The sequence below is a fragment of the Triturus cristatus genome, chromosome 7 (assembly GCF_964204655.1).
Source record: "Triturus cristatus chromosome 7, aTriCri1.1, whole genome shotgun sequence".
In the NCBI taxonomy this organism is placed as follows: domain Eukaryota; kingdom Metazoa; phylum Chordata; class Amphibia; order Caudata; family Salamandridae; genus Triturus; species Triturus cristatus.
Genome location: NC_140590.1, coordinates 377,904,495 through 377,925,601, shown reverse-complemented (window position 1 = coordinate 377,925,601; position 21,107 = coordinate 377,904,495). Strand labels below are relative to the sequence as shown.

General features: G+C 47.5%; 1 protein-coding gene across 5 annotated transcripts in view; it reads left to right on the top strand.

Moving 5' to 3' along the window:
• Positions 1–21,107, top strand: part of LOC146809721 (uncharacterized) — a 614,997-nt gene that overhangs the window by 352,101 nt on the left and 241,789 nt on the right. For 3 of the 5 annotated variants that reach the window (XM_085616559.1, XM_085616558.1, XM_085616560.1), the window contains exons 4-9: positions 2,464–2,491; positions 3,056–3,158; positions 7,953–7,973; positions 9,270–9,362; positions 13,720–13,783; positions 14,759–14,857. In XM_085616559.1, the coding sequence (XP_085472685.1) occupies positions 2,464–2,491; positions 3,056–3,158; positions 7,953–7,973; positions 9,270–9,362; positions 13,720–13,783; positions 14,759–14,857 (408 nt within the window). The remainder of the gene's footprint in view (positions 1–2,463; positions 2,492–3,055; positions 3,159–7,952; positions 7,974–9,269; positions 9,363–13,719; positions 13,784–14,758; positions 14,858–21,107) is intronic. The other 2 variants (XM_085616561.1, XM_085616562.1) reach the window with 1 other exon arrangement.

Sequence of the window (21,107 nt, the reverse complement as noted above, 5' to 3'; positions counted from 1 at the left end):
GTCACAGGTCATGACTCCGACAACGCCCTGTACTGCAGTCTCCCGACCGGGCTCAGCTATATTGAACTGTGCGCGGGGGCCCGGCCTGTGCTAGCAGTAGTTACTCAGCACTGCTCAAGACCGCACCAGGCCGCGGTGAGAAGAACCGGGAGCGCCATAATGATTGCGGCCCGCTGCCTACATACTCCTGGACACCGCGGGCACTGTCTATTAGGAGGCAGGACATGACGTCCCCCCCGTGGTGCCACAGCCAATGTATTAAACAAACAGACAGCCTTGGTAGTGCAAGTAGTTAATGGGCATACTACCGGGCCAACCGTGACGTCTGGCTGTCTCCGAGCTGCCTCATGGGACCTCAGAGCTGCGCAGTCAGCGCAGCGCCGTGGAAGCTGAAAAACTATAATACATTGTAGCGCTGACTGTGAGCAAGCTTGCCAGCGCAGCCTTCGCTCTCAGCATGCAGTCCTGCCAAGTGCCTTGTAACGCCCCAAGCCTGTAGGAGCAGCCAGCGCCACCACAGGCGGCGCGCTGCTAGCTGCCACACACAGGTTTGCAGCACTAAAGTGACAGGAAGATATCATGCAAATATGCGTGACCATGCATTTCGGTGCGGTGATGCGGAGCACCACACTGAAATGCGTTAGTCTAATGCCTGTTGCGTGATACTTGGCAGGACTGATAATCCAAACACGGGATTTCTGCAATGTCTAGGTGCGTAGCACTGCACCAGGTAACGAGTAAGGAACTGTGAACCGGAAGAATGGCAGTCATGGCAGTCAAATCAGCAGGAGACCGCTGTGCGTGTTTGTTGGTGGTGGGGGAGGGTTAGACACCTGAATCCTTCAAATGCTACCTCTCTGGCCAGGGCTGAATAGGCCCCTCGACTGGTCGGACAAAACTTTTTAAAGTGGCCGAAACAAGATCCAAGATGGCGGACATGCGCACAAAACTGTTGCGGGCCGTGTCACGCTCATAGCTCCAGAGTGGCCTGAAGAGAAACTATGGCCCCCTCTACCGGACGGCACAAGCAAATGTCCTTAGTCTTCTAGTTCCATATGTCAACAATCGCTATTTTCACACCCGTACACACAGCGCAAAATGCAGAATATGCTACCAGTCCTGCCAAGAATCACGCAACCGGCGTTAGACTAACGCATTTCAGTGTGGTGCTCCGCATCACCGCACCGAAATGCATGGTCACGCATATTTGCATAATATCTTTCTGTCACTTTAGTGCTGCAAAGCTGTGTGTGGCAGCTAGCAGCGCGCCGCCTGTGGTGGCATCGGCTGCCAGGAGAGGACTCAGACAGGCTGCCTGAACTAACCGAGCACAGGCGTCATTAACCAGAAAATGATTGCTGCTGCCTGAACTAACCGAGCACAGGCGTCATTAACCAGAAAATGATTGCTGTGGAGGGTAGTTCAAGGCATCCTAAGCCTACTGCAGAGTCAGTCGCCGAGGCCAGCTGGCCGAAGATGTGATCACCAAAAACATTTAGTAAGTAAAGTAGTTACCACTTGCCACCCCCACCCGAGTAGTGTACTAGTTTAGTGGTGCACTTTCATTTCTAGTGCTGTGCAGTTATTTTAAGATCCTCTTAAAGTTTCTCGTTGCGGAATTAATGTATTTTCTGATAATTATATGCTTCCCTAATCTTTAATGCTTTATTTTGCTTGTGAGAAAGTGTTACTCATATTGGCTGCAATGTCACTCATAATTGCACTAAAATTATGAAAATGTCACACATACTGATCTGAAACCTTGGCAGCTTTGGGTTATTGCTGCCAGTCTGCCACCGCCGTCGCTGTAGCCACATCTTGCCTTTGTGTAGTGTACCTGTCTCTGCACAGCGCTCTTGGTGAAGGTGGATATAATGCACAGGACCCAACTCACAAGATGTTTGCGCCTCAAAGCTTAAATAAGAGCACAGAAGTATTTTTATGCCAAAACACCACAACTTCTTTCACAGAATCCGATGTTAAAGTGCATTTGTTGTTGCGGAAAGCCCCCGAGTATCACTGACTCCACAGAGTGGGAAAGGGGGGGCAGAGGCATGGGGGGGGCACATTTAGTGTATGGTGTTTTGGAGAGAGGCTCGCTACAGAAAAAACAGTTTCTAATTTAATACAAGATTAAAGGAAGCGTATGCTTTGCAGAAGCCTTTCTGCATGCGGAAGTGTATCTTGTAAACGCTCCCACGTGGATCCGTGGCAGTCATGGATTAGGCTAATTTAGGGATTCGTACTGATCCCTGAGTTGAACTTGTGTTGTAGACTTGGGGGTAATCTTGCGAGAGTGCATGCTGGCTTTTCCCACATGTCCTTTGTGAGTTGGGTCAGGTGTTGGGAAGGATTCTCTCTGCCCGTGTATAGTGTTGGACAGGTTCTTGCTTCACCTCTTGCCCAATGCACGCCGTGCAGCCGATGTCTCTTTATTTACTCACCTTTTTTCTGTGTTTGTAGATCGCGAGGACCAGTCCATTCTTTGCACGTAAGTAATGCACGCGTGCACTGTGCACAGCAGCTGTGAAATGCATGACTTGGACTCCAGGTTGTTGCGTGTTCATCCATTGAGGCCTCTCCTCTGCCCAGACCTGGAACTCGTCAGAAGTGCAGTCATTGGCCCTTCCGGAATAGCACAGAGACTGGCATCAGCTGTGACCACTCATTGGTGCACCTCAGTTGACACCAAAAACAGCAACAGATGATAGACACAGAAGTAGGACACTATTTTGACAGCTATTATAACCATGGCTTACAGTCACACAAACACTGGATGTCTGCCTCCCTACACAAGTACAGTTGCCAGTCTCTGGTTAGCGTGACGTCAGCACTTTCCTGTTTTAGAATCAGTCCTCAAATGACACCAAGGCAGCCATTGCCTCTTTCTCCTTGGTTAGCTTGGAGTCTGGCCTCTTGATGGGAGGGTGGCCGCTTACACGTCCTTGGGCTAGTCGTTGCACCCATGCTCACGCTCGACCACATTCCTGCGCTCCTTGTAAGGCACTGCTGTAACACGCTTTCCTTGTATGTGTCTGACCCGGTACTGCTGCAGGGGAGAGTCTGGAGCTGGCAAGACCGAGAACACCAAGAAGGTGATCCAGTACCTGGCGCACGTGGCTTCCTCACACAAGGGCCGCAAAGAGCACACGGTGCCGGTGAGTGGGGTGGCGATTGTTGCTTTTATCAGTCATGGGCAGGGCACTGCCTAATATGTATGTTACTACATGTCACATCAATCAAAAAGAAGAAGGGGGGGACCAGAGAGCCATTAATGGTCCAGTGTCCGTGCTCCCTAAAATCATATCAAAACAAATAGAGGACACTGTTCCAAAGGTTGGATGTAAGTGTTCATCCATATACCTTCAAGAATAGAGGAAGACACTGAAGTTCTAGGTGGGGTGGTCCCATCAACCAAGGGAAAGAACATATCTTGCCTCTTGTTGCCCTCACACACCCCTAGGGGTGTCATGCTTCATCATCGGGCGATTGCTCCTCGTTGGGACCGGCGCTGCAATACCCAACGGGTCCCCCGAAGGGTCGCTTTATCGGAGATCTTTTGAGGCATGCCGGATGGTGCATGAGGGTGTGTGGGGTGTGTGGGTCCTATATAGGGGTAATAGGAATTGTGCGTGCATAGTGATCTAAAACTGGCAAGGGGTGACCTAAAAAAGGTCAGAACAGGTAATTTCCCCCTTTGACAGAGTAAAAGACTCTGAAGTTGTTGGGATTATACTCTACTTCAGAGTCTTTTACTCTGTCAAAGGGGGAAATTACCTGTTCTGACCTTTTTTAGGTCACCCCTTGCCAGTTTTAGATCACTATGCACGCACAATTCCTATTACCCCTATATAGGACCCACACACCCTCATGCACCATCCGGCATGCCTCAAAAGATCTCCGATAAAGCGACCCTTCGGGGGACCCGTTGGGTATTGCAGCGCCGGTCCCAACGAGGAGCAATCGCCCGATGATGAAGCATGACACCCCTAGGGGTGTGTGAGGGCAACAAGAGGCAAGATATGTTCTTTCCCTTGGTTGATGGGACCACCCCACCTAGAACTTCAGTGTCTTCCTCTATTCTTGAAGGTATATGGATGAACACTTACATCCAACCTTTGGAACAGTGTCCTCTATTTGTTTTGACTACATGTCACATGTCACACCATAACAGCACCTGTACCCGCACACACTCCCTCACAGCAACTGCTCCAGACATGCCATCTTCACTTGAACAGTCTCCCATCTGCTTGGTACACTCTTCCTTTACTGATGTACACTTGTGTGTGCTCTTTCTTCTGCCTTGCATATCCCCACCATTGCACATGTATCCCTTACATGTCCCATTGTCCCTGCTCATGCAAGCTTCTGTCTTCACATCCGTCTCCAAAGCGTCCTTTCGTACCTGCACATGCTTCTGTCATTACTGTATGTACACTAGTGCCTACCTCACTCTGCACGTTCAGCTCACCCTTGGAAATCCTGATGCCTCCTTCCAGCTGCACACCCCGATCTTTCATCTCCCGCAGAAATCGGTCTTGGGCTTTTGGATGATTTGACAATAACGCTACGCACATATGTGGTTGGTATGACAAGTAGTTATCAGAGGTGGACATGGCTGTCACCGGCAAAATGTGCCTCTCAGCGTGGTTCACCTGCTATGATCATGGCACCAGAGCTGCTCCAGAAATCCAAATCCTCTCTCCGCATGATGGAAATGTGCACAGTGCTATGCCCTGCTTACACTTGCATGTGCAGGCTTCCCACCGAGTTTGTTCCCACTGTTAACCATTTTGTGTGTTCTGTTCACGGCAGCCGGAGCCTCACACCCTATTCAAACACCAGGCAAGTGGTCTCAGTCACTTTGAATGCTTGCAGTGGGTCTGATGACATCACTTCCGTCCTTGCTCAGTTCCTCCTCCGTGCTTAATTTATAAAGTAGTACCTGCCAGGGCCCTTCTCATGTGGCCACTGCACCTTGCACCACCCAATGCCCATCCAGCGATGCCAGTAACAAAACCAACATGGCTCTCCTACAAGTGTGACACTTTAGACTATTCTAGGCCTCCCAAAGGTACAGGAAGGGCGTGGGTGGCGGGTATTAGTCATTTTAATGTATATTGAATTCACACATACCATGGCTTTTCTACAGTGCTTGCAATAATCCTGATGCGATCACTTGCTCGTGTGCACTACATTGGTTCCAGTTCCTGCTTGTTCCCTTCAGATCACTCTTGATCTTTAGACCGTTGTGTTCTCCATCGCACAACGTTCAACGTCTCTGGAATCATGCTTGGTGCAACCCAGATAACTTCAGTTCTTTCTGTACATTGCGTTGGCTACACAGACCGTCAGTTCCCTCCAGATCACTCCTGATCTTTAGAGAGGTGTCCCCCCACACACAGACATGCAGCCGCACACAGCACCCACACACGGGTATGCACCCACACACACAGGCATGCACCCACCCACCCACCCACTGGAGTTCACTCACCCACACACAGGGATTCACCCACACAGGAATTCACCCACACACAGGCATGAACCAACCCACACAGGCATGCACCCACCCACCAACAGGAATTCACCCACACACAGGCATGCACACACAGGCATGCACCCACACACACACAAGCACCCACCCACCCACAGGAATTCACTCACCCCCACACAGGAATTAATCCACCCACAACACACACAGGCATGCACTCACACACACACAGGCATGCACTCACACACACACAGGCATGCACTTACGCACACAAACATGCACTCACACACTGGATCCCTTCAGTGAGAGGACGAGTGCAAGATAGGGTTTGGGAAGTCAGGGGATTTGCTCCTGGGGTGTTTCAGACGCATCAGTCTATGAATATACCACCTTCACCAGAGGACACATGTAGTAGGGACTAAAGATTCTATGAAAATTGAGGGGTTCATATCTTAGACCCCTCTTCTGGACATACTTCCTTTCAGTCCCACTGGTTCTAGGTCAATATTCGAATCCAAAAATATCTAAGTGCAATCCTCTTTAGTACAGTCGTTGTTGCAGATGCGTTCAAAATGCATTTAATTTGCAAAACGTCTTACAAAATAAATGTATTTGCTGAGATTTTAATACAAGTAATTCTAGCATGCTTACCTGATTCCAAATAGCTGTGATTGCAAATACCTTTAACTTAAATATCTGTGTTTGCAAACTGTTCCAATGTAGTTATGTACTTGAAAATCATCTAGTAAAATACATCTAATTATTCTTACTTGCTATATGAATATGTATAATTCCAAGCGGATCTAATACAAATATACTGTCAAAAATATGTAAAAAGTGCTAATTTCTAAAATCATAAAATAAAATGGCTGACTGCACATTTGCCGAAGTGGCATGGTTTGACCTCTACAAATAGTTTACTTTCGATTAGTCTGCCTTCTCTCTGAGCGCGTTGTCGCAATGAGCTGGGCCGTCTCCACTTCAGGAGGAGTTTATTTTAGCATAATACAAGGCGTATTGATATACCCTGTTATCTGCACAGCTAATAAACTGATAATAGTGCAGATGTGACATCACGGATATATTGTTATTACACTTGTTACATGGAAGCATTGCTGATTGCATAATCACACATCTGTGATGTCACAACACCCTGCAGACTCGCAGTCCAGCTCAATGAAACAAACATAACTTAACTTATGTGATAAATAGATGAGACATGCATAAAGGGATCACACATACTCTTAAGTTGTGGTGGGTTTATTCATTGCAGCCTATAGATGTTAACCTTGATAGCAATGGCATGGTGGTTTATTTTTATTGGAAGAGGGAGATAGGCGACTCCTTTAAAGCAATGCTCAAAGTACAAGTTGAAAAAGAATGATAAAGGACTGCCAGTTCAAACAAAGTTACAAAGAAATTCATAAATCACCCAGTGTGTCATAACTTGATATCACAACTTGATTAAAAGTTATTCAAAAGAAGAATCTTCATAAATGTTATATTGAAAGATGTACATCTTCTATAGAACGACTCAGACCGAAACGTCAATGTATAACCCAACTTCCTCCCTAATCATGGTTAAACTCTTACTCGGAGCCTAGTGTCTTGTGTTCAACGGGCTTTATCTGTATATGTGGGAAGTGGGTGCTGAATACATTGACGTATGACTTAAAAACTCTGAAATGTACTGCATTGATCATTGTCAATGTATTATGAGATTTACATTCTGAACCCCTGTTAATGTACATATGAAGATTTACCTATTTCAATATAAAATGTCTGAATATTTACATCTGCTTCTGAGATTCTTTCTCCCTAATTTACTTTTGAATAACTTTCAATCAAGTTATGATGTCAAGTTATGACGGACTGAATGATTTATGAATTTGTATGTAACTTTATTTGAACAAATCCCTTGTTGGCGCTCTTCCCTGTTTTGCTGTATGTACCCGCTCCCTCAGGAGAATGTTGGGTTGCTCCTTTGTGTCAAGCGTTCTGTGTGGAGCAGCTGCTTTGCGAGTGGCTCACATTAGAGAAAGTGTCCCCCTTGCGTCAGTGGAAGGGGGAAGCCAAGGGTGTGCACCCCACCCCTCCTCGAGCAAAGCCGCCTGGAATCCAATGGCTTCTGCAGATGGTTCTTGGTATCATCTTGCTTTTGAGTCTGTGATTTGGGTCCACACATCACAATTTCAAGTCTGCAGGTCTCTCCTCTTCCCTGATGACTCTGCCCTTTCTGAAACACCGCTCTCTTTGCAGGAGTTTAGACTGCTGACATGAGACAGTTTGCCCCATGACTCGGAGGGTGGCGTCTATTCTTTGTCTGCTGTGTACCCTTGTCACTTCCATCTTTTTTTGCTTCCTGTTTTCCATTGCTCATCCTTCATGCCATATGATTTTCGTTAACATTTGTTTTGTGTCTGTTTCCATTCCCTGTGCTGTTTGGTGTACCAACTCCCAGACCTCCGGCGTTGTAAACTATGTGAGTAACCCACAGAGTTTTCCATTTCACTCATGCATTGTTTTCCTGAATGTCCTTGAACGGTTTTGGAAAGTGGATTGGTCTATATGGGAATGGGGAGATTTCTTAAAAACCAGAGTCTGAAAAGCTGGTGAAGTAATACAAAGTCCAGGCATAGCTTAACATGTCACTCGCTTTTTACTGGCCCTTTCAGAAGCCCCTGACCTGCTGACCGCCTCTTAAAACGAAGCTATCCCTTCTCCTGACTGCCTATGAATAGGATAGTGAGTGACGTGTCATTGTCTGCCCTGGGGTCTGCAGTACACTGTAGTCTAGAGCAAAAACAATTCTACACATCCAGCGCAGCACACAGTGGGCTCCTCCCCCAACACGTACAGGCCAGTGGTTGCCTCCCATTTGCTCACCCATTGCAAGAATGAAGGTTCCAGGCCGAGTCCAAGGTTGCCATCAGTTCATTATTGCATGGGGTGCTGTCACTTTTAATTCGAACACCTCTGTAGCACCCACGATCCCTCCTGGGGGCCCATTCCATGACCCCTGCAGTGCCACAAAGGACTTCTTGCCATCTGAAGATGTCCACCTTTTCTATGTCAGATATCCTATCTAGGTAAGAATGGATATATACACAAAGAGAAAGGTATGGACTTTGTGACCTGTAAAGTTTGTACAGTGAATGTCACTCTTTAACTCATCACTTCTCAACATGGTCCACTCCGTTACATACCTTTCTTGGTTCTCAGGTCACCTCTTATTGGATTTAATATGGAGGTTTCTATTCTGACCCCGTCAGGATAAAACATTTTCCTATCAAGCTTTGTTTTCCAGGGTGCACTTTTTATTGTACTTAGAAAGATGAAAGGCTTTGTTGAACTGTCTCCAAAAACAACCAGCCCTGGGTGCTGCCCCGTTCTTTCGAGAGTACTGTTTGCAGACTCTGCCGCTCGGGTAGCGGTGGTACCCTCTCTGCCAGCACTTAGACCATTTGTTTCTGGTGCCCCTGTGGGAAATACTTTAAAACAATCTTTCTGGTCCTGCCGAGAGCTGGTATCACCGCATCATTCTCTTGTGGAGGACAGGAGAGCCGTGCATTGGTTTCTGATCCTTTGCGTCTAATGTTCTGGGCATTGGCTGGCCCATCTCCCTGCACACATGGTATGCTCAGGTGTGTTGTTTGCCTGGTGGTACTGTAGGAGCATCAGTTGCAGTGTATGTGGGTCCTTGTGCCATGTAAGTGTCTTCCATCTTCTTCCTGTCTCTGATTACGTCCTCGTATTAAAGACTTTTCTTCCCTGGCAGGGTGAACTGGAGCGGCAGTTGTTACAGGCTAACCCAATCCTGGAGGCTTTTGGAAATGCGAAAACTGTGAAAAACGACAACTCCTCTCGATTTGTAAGTTCTGGGCTGGGATAGGGTAAGCAGCGAGCATAGTATGGAAATATTTGTACTTACCTGCATTACGCACACTTTTAATCGGGATGATTGCAAAGCAGTGGCAGGGCTGAGGAGATAAGTATGGCACCCCACGGACGCCTGGTAATCTGATCACTAGAACCAGGAGACGGCAGGCTCTCTGTTGCAAACACAAGAAGCTGTGAGACTCTGGCCACAAGCACCTCGATTACTACAATGGATGAGGCTGTGGCCGGTGCATTTACATCACCAGACCGCAGAAGGCTTCGGTGTAGCAGCTTCAACAGCGCCCGAGTTCTGGGCCTAGAGTCTTGACCTCAGAAAGCATGAATCCATACGATTGTAATCAGCTTAGCATTGTTGAGACCATAGGATGGGAGTACACAGTGCAGGTAACTCCGGCCTAAAGCATCTACCTATTGTGCCTACGGGGCATCATGATTTAGTGTAGCACAGCCCCGGACCTGTCCGGGTAGTTCCAGTGTGGGGGCTTGGGAGATGACCGAGTGGAGGATCCGAGCGAGAGTGCTGCTTGTGTGAAGGTAGACTTGTGGGCTGTGCATGCAATCGTGGGGATAGGAGACCCATTGAGCTATAATATAAGTATCTTTCATTAGCGTTTTGATCGTCCTTTCAACAAAACAGTACTTTAAGTACTTGCTGGTCACAGATGACTTACAAGAAATAGAAATGTTTTAATGAGCTTCTCAGGGACCCACTCAGTGTCTTGAAAATCAGTTCATTCCTAGACTGGTGCTAGTGACTTGTAGGGTGCTTTACACTTTTGATTCAGTTCTCCTGCCCCAGGTTACAAAGACCTGCACAACAGTTGTCCCAGCACCAGTGTGGATGGAGCCAGCTTCTTACGCTGTTTCTGGTTCAGATGCTGGAGCTCACGACTCAGGTTCTTGGAGTGTTTTGCAGATCGCTCAAGGTGTGCTTGTGAATATACCATCTTTTGTAGATAATGAAGCTGAGGTGCTACAGCGCAAGTGTTTCTTCTCAGAGCAGCTTTCGCTTGGCTTCTATCAGGCAGGCAGTCTCAGGTTCCACCACCAAGGATCACAGTGATCAATTGGGGAATTGGACTCCTGTCATAGAAACTCTACTTCTGCACTTTAGCAAGGGCTCTTGACGTCATGTTTGCAGACTTGCCAGGGTCAGAAATTTCCTGCGGAACCCGAATTAGCTCGAGCACTTGTTTCCTAGTTTACAAAGAAAAGCCTAGAAAGAAAAAAAACATGTCATCTGCAGTATTTGACACCAGCTAGTGTTTTTTTTTTAATGTTACCTGCATAATGAATTAGCAGGGGAGTCCTGCTTCAAAGTATGTAAATTGGGCAGCACGAGTGTGGGCTCTGGGGAATAACACCCCTTCTGTTGCATCTCCTAACTGCCCTTTTCAGCGGGATCCTACCTGAAATAGACCACCTTCCTCCGTCCATAGCATTGAAGGGGACTCCTCAAATCCACTTGCAGTAAATGGTTCTGACTAAAGGACACTTCCGGGCGGAGGCTCCTCCCATTCCCCTTTCTGGGGTCCCATTAACATTGCTCTGGAAAAATAACATTCCTCAGAAAAGTCTACTCTAATGATTGTGTGTCACACTGATCTGCCTGTACGCAACATTACACACTAGGACCCAAAGTCCCCAAATTATTTAACTGTGTACCAATTTTGACACCATTACAAGTATTACAAAGACAAGTGTAATTGGTAGTGAGTAGGTTTTAGAGGCCTGCAGGCTCGTGTTTACTTGCCATTGTTGGATTAGAATACCACTGTTCCTTTGGACACTTGTAAAATGCGTGTGTATAGCGGCAATCCGTTTGATAATAATCCTGTTTGAGACATAAAGGGGATATCTTTTACTATATTTAATTAAACCATCATTGGCAAAGCCAGCATGGCTGGCTTGCATTTTGAATCTCAAGACCATCCTATTCGTTTTGCCCAAGCCATCAAGCGCTCTGAGTTTGTATTTCAACAGCCGCCTCGTAGCAGGAGCAGAGGAGTTGCTAGGCATGCTGAATTTAATCAGCGGTCCAGAGGCTGAGTATGTTTGCTAGAGGCACTGTAGTGTCACTCCTGTACCGCAAACCATTAGATTAACGACCTTTGGCATCACTACCAATTCATTTGTTTTACAAAATGGCTTTTTGCGGTAACCGGTAATCCCCACTGCTTTCGGCTTTCAAGGTTCAGGGTGAATTTAGTACACCTGTTATTAGCAGTTCCAAAACCTTGGGGTGAAATGCAAAATCTAGGTACTTGTGGCTGCTACTTTGACTCCTACCAGAAATATTGTGAGAAACCAAGGAGAGATTTTATTATCCCGATTTTAAAAGGGTGTCATTTTTTTCAAGCTCATCCATCGTTATTTTTGCAGTCCTTTAGTGACCATGTTTGTTTTTCGACTGCAAGTTTTTAATGTTGTTCATTGATAAAAAGGCGTGCTATGGAGTGATGATTTTAGACATTGTTTGGTATATGAATTGATTGTCTTTTTATTCTTCACTTTATTTCGAATTGTCTAACCAGTATTGTGTTCAGTGTTTTACGGAATTTAATTATATCGGGCAGGTCATTGTATGTATTGGCTTGATTGTTTGAGGTTTTATTAAAGATTTCCTGATTGTAAGATGAAATTGTGTTTGTATTATAATGTATACATCTTCTATGGTGAACTTGAGCTTAGTTGAATAAAGATTATAATGAAGAAGAATGTAACCAAAAGAGTGATGGTAGTTTTCAGATGTACAGTAGTCCCTCATGCATTGCAGTAAATTGACATCCTAGGAGGAAGAATGATAAACCTAACAACTCGCCCCGTGAGACGAGAGATGCATATTCCTCTCGATGAACGAAGATGAGGGCTGGCGCAATCAAGCCAATGGGTATACGGGACTGACTCCATCTTAGTCTATTTATTTCATAAACAATAGATCTTAACCTCTGGGCTGTCAATGCAGATCTAACAAAGGGATCCATGCAGCAGAATAACTGTCGACTACTTGATATGTTGAGTCCAGAGAGCGTTGAAGGGTGGCTCAGAGGGGTTTAGGTCCTTGCAACGGCCATATAATCTCACATCTAACAAATGGTAAAACAATAATTCTTTTATCCCACTCAGACCGGCTCTCACGTTGGCCACTCGACAATACATAATTGTTTAGTACCCACCAGTAGGGTAAGATTTGCTTTTGAAAAAACAGACATTGAAAACAGAGGTGGTAATCTCAGATTGCAGCTTGATACCAAGTTGTCATGGAGATCACACGTTACACCCAAATATTAAATTAACTTAGGCAGGCCTTCATTAAAAACGATGGCTGTTACACATTCTTGTAAAGTCTGTGCATTGTGTGAAATGTGTTACTATATGACCTACATAGTGGGATGATGGGAAGTTGGATAAGATTAAAGGACCGGTAAAGCTATACTAATTCCTCGCTGTATGAGTTCAGTAGTTTCGTTTGTCCGCTATTTTGATGATATATGGATAGCAGCGGAGGGAGCACTTTCTGTCTTATTTCCTTAAGATTGATGAAAAGTTCTCCCTTATTTTTTTGCCTAATTTGGAATTAAGAGGCTTTACTCCTTCCCGTTTTTTAAAACAAATTTGATTGTACGATTCTTAATGGTTAAAGATACATATTGGAATATTTTAAGTGATGCTGAGAATGTAAAATCACAAAAGTCCTGTAAGAAGTTATAATGGTGCATTCAAGCTGGGCTGGTTTCATTCTTACCTTTATGGCACTGCACCGTTCGATGGTCATTGAATTTTCCTTTTAATTCGTCTTCGACAACTCTCATTCCAAGTAATATGGGGTACTTGGAAAGCTATAAAAAGAGACTAGCACAAAACTCTTTGCTGTTAAGACAGGGACGTCTGGACACTTCTGAGCACTTGATGCTTTCTTACTCTGTTGTTAATACATTACTAGTGGGGAGAATAAGTTTACTCGTGTGTAATTTCAAAGTTAAACATCTGAGGATATTGTCTTTTATGTAATGCATTTGAAAAAGAGGAAGCATATCAGCATCTTCTTCATGAGGTTTTTTGTTTTTTAAAATAATGTTATTATGAACTGTTATACTAGGCTATGTTGTGTCTTATAACAGATCCCCGTCTAAAGGTTACACACCTCTTAGAGGGGCGGGTTAACAGCGCAGTCGTTTATACTTATTAGGTAGAATTCTAGGAACATTCACAAGTCCGGAACCCTTGTGAGGACAAAATGGAGACACAGAAAAAGTAAAAACCTCTAGCGGTCAACAAATGGCAAGCGGAACTCCTAAAAACAGTTTTCCCCTTTGTTTGTCTTCCAGGGGAAATTCATCCGCATTAATTTTGATGTTGCTGGTTACATCGTTGGAGCAAACATTGAGACCTGTATCCTTATTGAGCTGTCCGTAAAAATGGTGGTATGAGAAGAAGTAAACAGTCTGATGAAATGTGCCGCTGACTGTGATTTTTGGCATTCTGATTTGTGAGAACATGCACCCTAGTGTATCGTGGCGCTAGAGTTTGAGGTATGAATCAGGACATTGTATTTTACAGGAAATTGAAAAGTTTTGGATTTGTTTTTCCCCCTGAAGTTCGTATGCAGCACAGTAGTTCTTGTGCAGATGCTGGCTGGTTTCTTTAATCTGCACTCTGCTGAGGGTGCTTGTGCTCCTTTTGCCTCTTTCTGTTAGGATGTGCTGTTGATAATTGATCTCTGAAACATTGTCCTCTTTGGGTGATAGCCGTGGAGTCTTCTAGCCTGATTGAAAAGGGTTGTCCTCGTAACGGTGTGCTTCTTACCCTCTTCTGGTCTTGCTGGCTTGGGTGGGTTTGCTGAAACTTCTTCGGTCAACATCAGAGTTTCATCCCCTAGACCTCTTCTTTTCTTGGGAAACCTCTTCCTGTCTGGTGGTCGTTTATTTCAAATGTATCACTCTGTCCTGTTTTAATCTGAAGCCTCTAGTTCTTCCCCGGAAGACTTTTTGAATGTTGGTGTGGTGTGTGGAGCAATGTCTTAGGATGTTTGTCGGAAATCTTGTGTGTGTAGGTGGAATGAGGGGGGCATTGATTGTTCCTTTGAATTCTTGGGTGTACAAGTGGGGTGAAGGAACATTGATTGAAATCGTGTGTGTATGTAGGCGGGGTAAAGGGGCATTGGTTGTTCCTCTGAAACCTTTTACCACATCTGGGTCATTGGTTACACCAATGATGCCTGTTGTAGATCCAATGGTGATAGTTGCTCCTCTGAAGCCTTTTGATGTCTGGGTGACGGTGGTTATCCATTTAAAGCCTCTTTTTCCTTCCGCCTCTCCTGTGGCTCTTCCGAGACACTCCTGCTTGTTCCTTAACCCCAGTGTTCAGATCTTCTGGAGAAGTCGCGCGCCATTCGCCAAGCCAAAGACGAGAGGACCTTCCACATCTTCTACCAGATGCTCTCCGGAGCGGGAGAGCATGTCAAAAGTGAGTGCCCCACACTGTCCCATTTCTGTTGGTGCCAGGACAAGAGCTCATTGGATGTGACCCTTTAGAGCCCTTTTGCTTCTGGCAACCCCAGAGGAGGAAGAGGTCTTGGATCCTGTTGATGCACAATGGAAAGAGGGAGGCGATTGGGATTATTACACCTGGGACGCGTGCTACTGTCACACCTGGAGAAAAAGGACAGTGCTGGTTTTACACAAGGGAGACCGGACCGGTGCTGGTGTCCGGCATGGGAGAAAGGGGAACATTCTCGTATTATACGAGAGAGAGACGGACAGTGCTGGTATCACACATGGGAAAGAGGCACAGTGTTGATATTACACAAGAGAGACACAGTGCTGGTCACACGCATGAGAAAGAGGCACAGTGTTGGTAATACCCCCAAGAGATGGACAGTACTGGTATCACACATGGGAGCGATGCACAGTGTTAGTTATATACCCAAGAGATGGACCGTGCTGGTATCACGCATGAGAAAGAGGCATAGAGTTAGTAATACGCAAGAAAGAGATGGACAGTGCTGGTATCATGCTTCAGAAAGACACCGTGTTGGTAACTGAGACGGACAGTGCTGGTATCGCACACTGGAGAAGAGGTACAGTGCTGGTATCACACGCTGGAGAAGAGGGGCAGTGCTGGTATCACATGCTAGAGAAGAGGGGCAGTGCTGGTATCACACACTGGAGAAGAGGGACGGTGCTGGTATCGCACACTGGAGAAGAGGGACAGTGCTGGTATCGCACGCTGGAGAAGAGGGACAGTGCTGGTATCGCACGCTGGAGAAGAGGGGCAGTGTTGGTATCACACACTGGAGAAGAGGGACAGTGCTGGTATCACATACACACTGGAGAAGAGGTACAGTGCTGGTGTCACACACTGGAGAAGAGGGACAGTGCTGGTATAGCACACTGGAGAAGAGGGACAGTGCTGGTATCACACACTGGAGAAGAGGGGCAGTGCTGGTGTCTCACACTGGAGAAGAGGGACATTGCTGGTATCACACACTGGAGAAGAGGTAGAGTGCTGGTATCACACACTAGAGAAGGACAGTGCTGGTATCACACGCTGGAGGACAGTGCTGGTATCACACGCTGTAGAAGAGGGAGAGTGCTAGTATCGCACATTGGAGAAGAGGGACAGTGCTGGTATCGCACACTGGAGAAGAGGGACAATGCTGGTATCATGCTTCAGAAAGACAGTGTTGCTAACAGAGACGGACAGTGCTGGTATCACACGCTGGAGAAGAGGGACAGTGCTGGTATCACACACTGGAGAAGAGGGACAGTGCTGGTATCACACACTGGAGAAGAGGGACAGTGCTGGTATCACACACTGGAGAAGAGGGACAGTGCTGGTATCACACACTGGAGAAGAGGGACAGTGCTGGTATGACACACAGTAGGAGAGGGAGAGTGCTGGTATCACACACTGGAGAGAGGGAGAGTGCTGGTATCACACGCTGGAGAAGAGGGACAGTGCTGGTATCACACACTGGAGAAGAGGGACAGTGCTGGTATCACACGCTGGAGAAGAGGGACAGTGCTGGTATCACACACTGGAGAAGAGGGACATTGCTGGTGTCTCACACTGGAGAAGAGGGACAGTGCTGGTATCACACACTGGAGAAGAGGGACAGTGCTGGTATCACGCTGGAGAAGAGGGACAGTGCTGGTATCAAACACTGGAGAAGAGGGACAGTGCTGGTATCACACACTGGAGAAGAGGGACATTGCTGGTGTCTCACACTGGAGAAGAGGGACAGTGCTGGAATCACACACTGGAGAAGAGGGACAGTGCTGGTATCATGCTTCAGAAAGACAGTGTTGCTAACAGAGATGGACAGTGCTGGTATCACACACTGGAGAAGAGGGACATTGCTGGTGTCTCACATTGGAGAAGAGGGACATTGCTGGTATCACACACTGGAGAAGAGGGAGAGTGCTGGTATCACACACTAGAGAAGGACAGTGCTGGTATCACACGCTGGAGGACAGTGCTGGTATCACACGCTGTAGAAGAGGGAGAGTGCTAGTATCGCACATTGGAGAAGAGGGACAATGCTGGTATCATGCTTCAGAAAGACAGTGTTGCTAACGGAGACGGACAGTGCTGGTATCACACGCTGGAGAAGAGGGACAGTGCTGGTATCACACACTGGAGAAGAGGGACAGTGCTGGTATCACACACTGGAGAAGAGGGACAGTGCTGGTATCACACACTGGAGAAGAGGGACAGTGCTGGTATGACACACAGGAGAAGAGGGACAGTGCTGGTATGACACACAGTAGGAGAGGGAGAGTGCTGGTATCACACACTGGAGAGAGGGAGAGTGCTGGTATCACACGCTGGAGAAGAGGGACAGTGCTGGTATCACACACTGGAGAAGAGGGACAGTGCTGGTATCACACGCTGGAGAAGAGGGACAGTGCTGGTATCACACACTGGAGAAGAGGGACATTGCTGGTGTCTCACACTGGAGAAGAGGGACAGTGCTGGTATCACACACTGGAGAAGAGGGACAGTGCTGGTATCACGCTGGAGAAGAGGGGCAGTGCTGGTATCAAACACTGGAGAAGAGGGACAGTGCTGGTATCACACACTGGAGAAGAGGGACATTGCTGGTGTCTCACACTGGAGAAGAGGGACAGTGCTGGAATCACACACTGGAGAAGAGGGACAGTGCTGGTATCATGCTTCAGAAAGACAGTGTTGCTAACAGATGGACAGTGCTGGTATCACACACTGGAGAAGAGGGACAGTGCTGGTATCACACACAGTAGGAGAGGGACAGTGCTTGTATCACACACTGGAGAAGAGGGAGAGTGCTGACACACTGGAGAAGAGGGACAGTGCTTGTATCACACACTGGAGAAGAGGGAGAGTGCTGACACACTGGAGAAGATGGACAGTGCTGGTATCACACACTGGAGAAGAGGGACAGTGCTGGTATCACACACTGGAGAAGATGGACAGTGCTGGTATCACACACAGTAGGAGAGAGACAGTGCTGGTATCACACACAGTAGGAGAGAGACAGTGCTGGTATCACACACAGTAGGAGAGAGACAGTGCTGGTGTCACACACTGGAAGAGGGACAGTGCTGACACTGGAGAAGAGGGATAGTGCTGGTATCACACACTGGAGAAGAGGGACAGTGCTGGTATCACACGCTGGAGAAGAGGGACAGTGCTGGTATCACACGCTGGAGAAGAAGGACAGTGCTGGTATCTCACACTGGAGAAGATGGACAGTGCTGGTATCACACACAGTAGGAGAGACAATGCTGGTATCACACACAGTAGGAGAGAGACGGTGCTGGTATCACACACAGTAGGAGAGAGACGGTGCTGGTATCAAACACAGTAGGAGAGAGACAGTGCTGGTATCACACGCTGGAGAAGAGGGACAGTGCTGGTATGACACACTGGAGAAGAGGGACAGTGCTGGTATGACACACTGGAGAAGAGGGACAGTGCTGGTATCACACACAGTAGGAGAGGGACAGTGCTGGTATCACACACTGGAGAAGATGGACAGTGCTGGTATCACACACAGTAGGAGAGGGGACAGTGCTGGTATCACACACTGGAGAGAGGGAGAGTGCTGGTATGACACACAGGAGAAGAGGGACTGTGCTGGTATCACACACAGTAGGAGAGGGACAGTGCTGGTATCACACACTGGAGAGAGGGAGAGTAATGGTATGATACACAGGAGAAGATGGACAGTGCTGGTATCACACACAGTAGGAGAGGCACAGTGCTGGTATCACACACTGGAGAGAGGGAGAGTGCTGGTATGACACACAGGAGAAGAGGGACAGTGCTGGTATCACACACAGTAGGAGAGGGACAGTGCTGGTATCACACGCTGGAGAAGAGGGACAGTGATGGTATCACACACAGTAGGAGAGGGACAGTGCAGGTATCACACACTGGAGAAGATGGACAGTGCTGGTATCACACACTGGAGAAGAGGGACAGTGCTGGTATCACACACTGGAGAAGATGGACAGTGCTGGTATCACACACAGTAGGAGAGAGACAGTGCTGGTATCACACACAGTAGGAGAGAGACAGTGCTGGTATCACACACAGTAGGAGAGAGACAGTGCTGGTGTCACACACTGGAAGAGGGACAGTGCTGACACTGGAGAAGAGGGATAGTGCTGGTATCACACACTGGAGAAGAGGGACAGTGCTGGTATCACACGCTGGAGAAGAGGGACAGTGCTGGTATCACATGCTGGAGAAGGACAGTGCTGGTATCTCACACTGGAGAAGATGGACAGTGCTGGTATCACACACAGTAGGAGAGAGACGGTGCTGGTATCACACACAGTAGGAGAGAGACGGTGCTGGTATCAAACACAGTAGGAGAGAGACAGTGCTGGTATCACACGCTGGAGAAGAGGGACAGTGCTGGTATGACACACTGGAGAAGAGGGACAGTGCTGTTATCACACACAGTAGGAGAGGGACAGTGCTGGTATCACACACAGTAGGAGAGGGACAGTGCTGGTATCACACACTGGAGAAGATGGACAGTGCTGGTATCACACACAGTAGGAGAGGGGACAGTGCTGGTATCACACACTGGAGAGAGGGAGAGTGCTGGTATGACACACAGGAGAAGAGGGACAGTGCTGGTATCACACACAGTAGGAGAGGGACTGTGCTGGTATCACACACAGTAGGAGAGGGACAGTGCTGGTATCACACACTGGAGAGAGGGAGAGTAATGGTATGATACACAGGAGAAGATGGACAGTGCTGGTATCACACACAGTAGGAGAGGGACAGTGCTGGTATCACACACTGGAGAGAGGGAGAGTGCTGGTATGATACACAGGAGAAGATGGACAGTGCTGGTATCACACACAGTAGGAGAGGGACAGTGCTGGTATCACACACTGGAGAGAGGGAGAGTGCTGGTATGACACACAGGAGAAGAGGGACAGTGCTGGTATCACACACAGTAGGAGAGGGACAGTGCTGGTATCACACACTGGAGAAGATGGACAGTGCTGGTATCACACGCTGGAGAAGAGGGACAGTGATGGTATCACACGCTGGAGAAGATGGACAGTGCTGGTATCACACACAGTAGGAGAGGGACAGTGCTGGTATCACACACTGGAGAGAGGGAGAGTGCTGGTATGACACACTGGAGAAGAGGGACAGTGCTGGTATCACACACAGTAGGAGAGGGACAGTGCTGGTATCACACGCTGGAGAAGAGGGACAGTGCTGGTATCACACGCTGGAGAAGAGGGACAGTGCTGGTATCACACACAGTAGGAGAGGGACACTCCTGGTATCATGTGGTAGAAATGGCAACAATCTGGTATTTCACAAGGGAGAGACGGACAGTGCCGGTTTCCCACTTGATAAAGGACAGTGCTGGTATCGCACACTGGAGAGAGGGACAGTGCTGGTATCACACACTGGAGAAGATGGACAGTGCTGGTATCACACGCTGGAGAAGAGGGACAGTGATGGTATCACACGCTGGAGAAGATGGACAGTGCTGGTATCACACACAGTAGGAGAGGGACAGTGCTGGTATCACACGCTGGAGAAGATGGACAGTGCTGGTATCACACACAGTAGGAGAGGGACAGTGCTGGTATCACACACTGGAGAGAGGGAGAGTGCTGGTATGACACGCTGGAGAAGAGGGACAGTGCTGGTATCACACGCTGGAGAAGAGGGACAGTGCTGGTATCACACACAGTAGGAGAGAGACAGTGCTGGTATCACACGCTGGAGAAGAGGGACAGTGCTGGTATCACACGCTGGAGAAGAGGGACAGTGCTGGTATCACACACAGTAGGAGAGGGACACTCCTGGTATCATGTGGTAGAAATGGCAACAATCTGGTATTTCACAAGGGAGAGACGGACAGTGCCGGTTTCCCACTTGATAAAGGACAGTGCTGGTATCGCACACTGGAGAGAGGGACAGTGCTGGTATCGCACATGCACAGTCCTGTTACACTGGGGGGGGGCGCAGCGTATTATTGCCCTTGCATAAGGACACCTTGCTCTTGCATACAGGGGCCAACGCTTTAATTATACATAGGCGAGGGTCACAGTGCTGGCATTAAACACGGGAAAGAGGTAGAGCTGACGTTGCACTCGTGGGATGCTGCAGTGCGAGTTGCACATGTATGTCTCATTTGAAAATGGCAAAAGTGTATTTTTCATGTGCAGACTAGAACAGAATGTGT